Source organism: Pangasianodon hypophthalmus, chromosome 4, assembly GCF_027358585.1.
Source record: "Pangasianodon hypophthalmus isolate fPanHyp1 chromosome 4, fPanHyp1.pri, whole genome shotgun sequence".
NCBI classification, from domain to species: domain Eukaryota; kingdom Metazoa; phylum Chordata; class Actinopteri; order Siluriformes; family Pangasiidae; genus Pangasianodon; species Pangasianodon hypophthalmus.
Window position 1 is genome coordinate 20,344,113 of NC_069713.1, and position 5,621 is coordinate 20,349,733.

General features: G+C 37.1%; 1 protein-coding gene across 1 annotated transcript in view; it reads left to right on the forward strand.

Moving 5' to 3' along the window:
* Positions 1–519: 519 nt before the first annotated feature.
* The window catches only part of LOC113539894 (B-cell scaffold protein with ankyrin repeats), a 42,195-nt gene continuing 37,093 nt past the window's right edge, over positions 520–5,621 (forward strand). Inside the window, exons 1-2 of the mRNA XM_034303403.2 lie at positions 520–612; positions 2,997–3,389. Of these exons, the coding sequence (XP_034159294.2) occupies positions 600–612; positions 2,997–3,389 (406 nt within the window). The 5' untranslated portion in view covers positions 520–599. The remainder of the gene's footprint in view (positions 613–2,996; positions 3,390–5,621) is intronic.

The window sequence follows — 5,621 nt, forward strand, 5'->3', positions numbered from 1 at the left end:
CTTAAGATGAAATACAAATACAAAATACAACGTAAAGGTGAAGGGATTTATTCCAGAGTGTGGAATTAAAACAAAATGCGTGAAATGCATTAATTTAATATATAATAATTTCATTATTACATACAATAATTGTGTTACATAATAATTATTTTGTACCAGCAGATTTGCATTGAGAACATTACATCCGTATAATAAATAGTGAAAGTATGTCTTTGGGAAACCCTAATCTATTAATAAGAACATATGCAAATGAATATACTACAATACACCAAAATGAACAATATCATAACAAACACCTGGGAAGTGAAATGTTCTGTAAAATCAGTAGCACAATTAATTCACTGTCATTTATTTCCATGTGTGCCATTTTAACATGGTTTATATCAGAATGGGGTAGTGTGTGTGTGTGTGTGTGTGTGTGGATTATAGCTATAAACAGGGAAACTGTGGTCATAACCCGCCTTCACAGATCACACATCCCTGTGACGCACTGACTCCCAGTCTGTTACCAGATATCAACACAAAGGAACCTGTGTGTGTTCAAACACACCTTCCTGTATGGAGATCACAGTGCCACTTGCATCTACCCAGACAGAAAGATGAGCAAAACAGGTCAGTTACAAATCTTTTTATTTCTTATAAATGTTCACCCATGTTTAAACTACAGTGTGTTAGTGAAATCTATCTTGTAAACATGTTCTAATATAAAATGAATATGAGTACAGTGTTAGAATTAGTTTATTAGCAACAAAAATTAGGTTATAATGTGAGATAGTATGAAGTCTTTGCTGATAGTGTGTTGTTGTGGAGTCTTAATGGAGAACTCTACCTTTCCATTAAGAAATACATCTTCATAAGTAATATATGCAGTATAAAGGTCCTGGCTGTAAACTGCATTCTAAAAGCTGGGGGGATAATTGCAATTGATATCGCTAAACTTCCGAGAGGCTCTCTATCTCATTAACCACTATCTCACAGTTGCCTTTGGCAGTCAGCACCTTTCAGCTTTACCTAAGCTTTTAGTATGATTTACTAGTTTTCATTTCTCCCTCCCAAATCACTAGAGATTTTGTATAAAACTCAGTAGGCCTTCTGTCTATAATAAAGAGATATTATTAGGTATTTTTTCAGAAGCTGTGGAGCATAAAAGTAAAACGAAACTTATGGAAATTTTAGAGTATAAAATAATGACGGCAATCAGAATAATCAAACAACATTTACAGTATTTTAATATATTTTGTGTTAAAACTTGACCCATGAAATATATTATAATAAATATACCACTACAATACTACAATAAAATATACTTTAAAATACACACCAAGCAGCAATAATATACTATAGTAATTTCTATAGTAAGCATACACTTACTCTAGTATACGATAGTATACCTTGAAGTATATAATATACTCTAGTAATCTATAGCAAAACTTTGACAATTTACTATAGTATACAATAATAATAGCTTGAACTCTATATCTTTTTATAGTATACTATAGCAATACCATGATGTATATGACTTACTATAGTATACTATAATAATAGCTTGAACTCTATATCTTGTTATAGTATACTATAGCAAAACCTTGAAGTGTGTAGACACCTGACCATCACACCCATATGTGGGCCTTCCCCGAACCTTTGCCTCAAAGTTGGAAGCACACAATCTAGAATGTCTTGGTAGGCTATAACATTACAATTTCCCAAACGAAAAGGCCTAAACCTGTTACAGCATGACAATACCCCTGTGCACAGTGGCGCTTGTCCATAAAGACATGGTTTGCCAAGGTTGATGTTAATGAACTCCAGTTGCCTGCACAGAACCACAACACCACTGAACACCTTTGGGATGAATTGGAACGCCGAATGAGTGTGAGGCTTCCTCATCCAACATCTGTGGGCACAAACACCACAGCCACATAAAATCTAGTGGAGATCCTTCTCAGAAGAGTGAAGGTTATGACAACCTGGAATATGGTTGTGATTGGTCAGATTTCCATATACTTTTGGCCATATAGTGTATATAACTTGCTCTAGTATACTATATCAATACCTTAATAACTTAATCAAGTATACTAAAGAAATACCTTGAAGTTTCCAACTTACTCTAGTATACTATAGCAATACCATGATAACTTTCTGTAGTATACTTTAGTAATACCTTGAAGTACAGAACTTACTATAGTATACTATAGTAATACACTGATTGGTTTATTATTAGCAGATTATGTAGATTGTCCACTATACAAGTCCCTGTGTAAGCTGTTACTATAGAAACTATAAGGTATTAGAACAAGCTCATTAATATAAAAAAATGTGTACATATAATATAAAAAAAATTATATAAAAATATAAAATAATCGTTTAAAGTGTAGCCGGAACTACTTTCAGAGCCATGCTGTTATAGAAAATTGATCAACACCTTTTGAGATTTGAGAATACCTGTGGTATATACATATAAATATGACATCTTATGGCCAATGGTTTGTGGACACCTGACCATCACACCCATATGTGGACCTTCCTCAAACTGTTGCCTGTGGATACACAACTCAAAACAATTTCTCTTCACTTGAACTAAGAGATCCAAACCTGTTCCAGCATGACAGTGCCCTTATGCACAAACTAAGATCCATAAAGACATGGTTTGCCAAGGTTGGAGTGGAAGAACTTGAGTGGCCTGCACAGAGCTCTGACCTCAACCCCACTGAACACCTTTGGGAACTGGAACACCGACTGTGCACCGGGCTTCTTCACCTGACATCAATGCCTGACCTCACTAATGCTCTTGTGGCTGAATAATCTAGGGGAAAACCTTCCCAGAAGAGTGGAAGATATTATAATAGCAAAGGGGGACTAAATCTAGAGTGGGATGTTCAAAAAGCACATATGGGTATGATGGTCAGATGTCCACAAACCTTTAGCCATATAGTGTAACACCAGCAAGTGTACATTCTGGCCCTCACTTCCATTACCTTCTCCTCCATTTGCTCCAGGTAAAGAGCTGCTGATCATCTTCGAGCAGGAGGCAGAGCAGTGGGCCTCATACATGCGCTCCATCCTGGCCAGATCTGTTCCGGAGCCGGGCATCTGTTGCTACAACATTGCTATGGTATCCAGTCGGCGAGACAACTTCTTGGAGCTGAATGGCTACAAGTGCAAACTGCTCATCTTGTCGCGGGGTATGCTGGAAGGCATGTGCCAGCTTCGCCGCTTCTTCTTAGCACATGTGCTGAGGCCTGAGGCGTGTGTGGTGGTGCTGCTGTGCGGTGTCGAAAGCCTGGAACCCCTGCTAGAACTCATTCCTTTCAAGGGTGAAGAATGCCTTCAAATCTCAAGTGAACAAGATGCACAGGAGTACCACTCAGCTGTGCTCGACATAATTCGAGGTGAGTCTTATACAAATAGTGATGAGGTTAGAGGAAGGAGGAACTGATGACTGATAACTTGCTGGATAACTTGCTGGAAACCTGTAAGGGAGTCTATGGTCAATAATGGCAGCTCTTACTGACATAACAAAGGGTGAGCGTTAAAAAGAAAGGTAAGGAAATCGAAGAAGAAGGGATCTTCAGTATGAGAGAATAATGTATTTTGAAGATGAAAAGGTGTTAATAATGATTAGCCTTACTGGCTTATCTAAAGCAGGCCATACGCAACAAGCATGCCCAGGTATACAAAAAATAGACTGGCTCAGACAAGGAGAGGAAGTCACATTTAATAAAAAAACCTAAGTGAATTACTCTAAAGACCCCTGGTAAATTACATTCTTTCCCAGCTGAAGGAAGTATCAGCCTACAATTCAGAAGTCTGGCTGTGCTAAATAACTTGGCACAGCAGGTTAAGCAGTGCTAGAGGAACTTAATCAGGTTTACATTCTGCCAGCATGATCGGTGATCCTGAGGACTGTAATTACAGAGCAGTGTGAGTGGGGAGGGGAGCTGAGAGAGAGAGAGACATTTTCCACATGTTTGAATCTTCATTATCCACACTGAGCCCTGACAAGCCAATTACCATCCCTCAACAATATATCATCCACATGAAAAATACCAGAAATGAGTGGTAAGCAGCACCTGATTATGTGCAAGAGAGCAAGATTAAGTATTTTCAAAAACTTTAATATAAACTTCACATTAATATACCTCTGTATTATAATATGCAATTTTAGTGTTCAAATTGTTATTTCATTATAGACAGGATGTTCTAAACAGCAATACTTATCAACAATAGCAATTGAACATACACTGTAGGCAATGTGTGCTCCACTAACATTAGCCAAACTGTGAAAATGCAGTAAATATTGCATTTACATGGTGTTCTATGCTTTTATTGAATAGACTTCATCACTGTCAAATGCACAGTTTTCCCCAAAGGTGAGTAAATTCCCAGAAACACTGTACTATAAGGTCCACAAATAAGCATATATTAATACTTAACTAATGTTTTATAATGATCAGTTTAACATCATGAAATAATGAAGAATATCTATATTAACAGCCTCTAAATCATATACGAATAGCCATTAATAATGGTAATAGTTAAGTATTAGCATCTTGTAAGTAATATCATGACTTATGCAGTATTAATTAAGATTATTTTTCAATCACGGTGTGTTTGGAAACAACGCAGCCACCCATTTCTAAACTACTCCTCAGAATTAGTCCTTAATAACGACTCTTACAGCATATGGTATGCATAGACCTTTCCACGTGCTTGAATGGATCAACCTCCTGCAAGATCATCACCCAGTTTATTTTATTACTTCACACTAATAAAATAATCATATTGTCTCAGAGAAACATGGTAGTGATGGTTAAAATCATTTTGTAAATTGTTCCAAGTTACTTAAATAGCCTAAAGCTACATTATGTAACCTGCATTATGTAAAAAAGACTGTTAATAATGGAAATTAAGGTGGCACATATGGATGCCGATGCAGGTAAACATAAACTTTATTGATAAAGCTTGCAGACAGATCCAAAATGTGAGACAAAAACAAAGTCAGAGAACAGGCAATGGTGAGGCAATGTGCAAACAGCCTGAACTGGGCTAGGCGAAGAGCAATAATGAGAAAACCAGAACTAGATTTAAAAAAAAACAAAAAAAACCAGAAAGCCTATGCCACAATACAAGGCTTCGCAATGACTGATATAATAACACAAAGCGTGTACTTCGCAATGAGTGAGCCGCATGAGAATCCTTAAATACTGTGGCTGTGTAATTGACTCCAGGTGATGGTGATCAGTAATCATGTGAGTTGGAGTCAGTGTCGGCCATGTTTGTAGGCCGTGTGGTGTTATGGGTGTTGTAGTTAGATGCCGATTCCGGCGTTGCCATGGCAAATACTGCAATCGGTGTTATTATTTTCCACAATGAGTTAACAATACTCCAATACTTAGCTATTACCATCATTAATGGTTATTTATATATGGCTCAGAGATTTGTACATGCCTCATTATTTCCTGATTTGTGCATATATGAATGTATCACTATACGACATTGTACCACAGCACTGTTGAATGCTGGATTCTGATTGATGCTGTTGATTACTGTTCTGTAACAGCAGCTCTCACAGTATTCCAGCTGGAAGGCAAACGCACTCCTTCTAACATGTTATAGTTTCT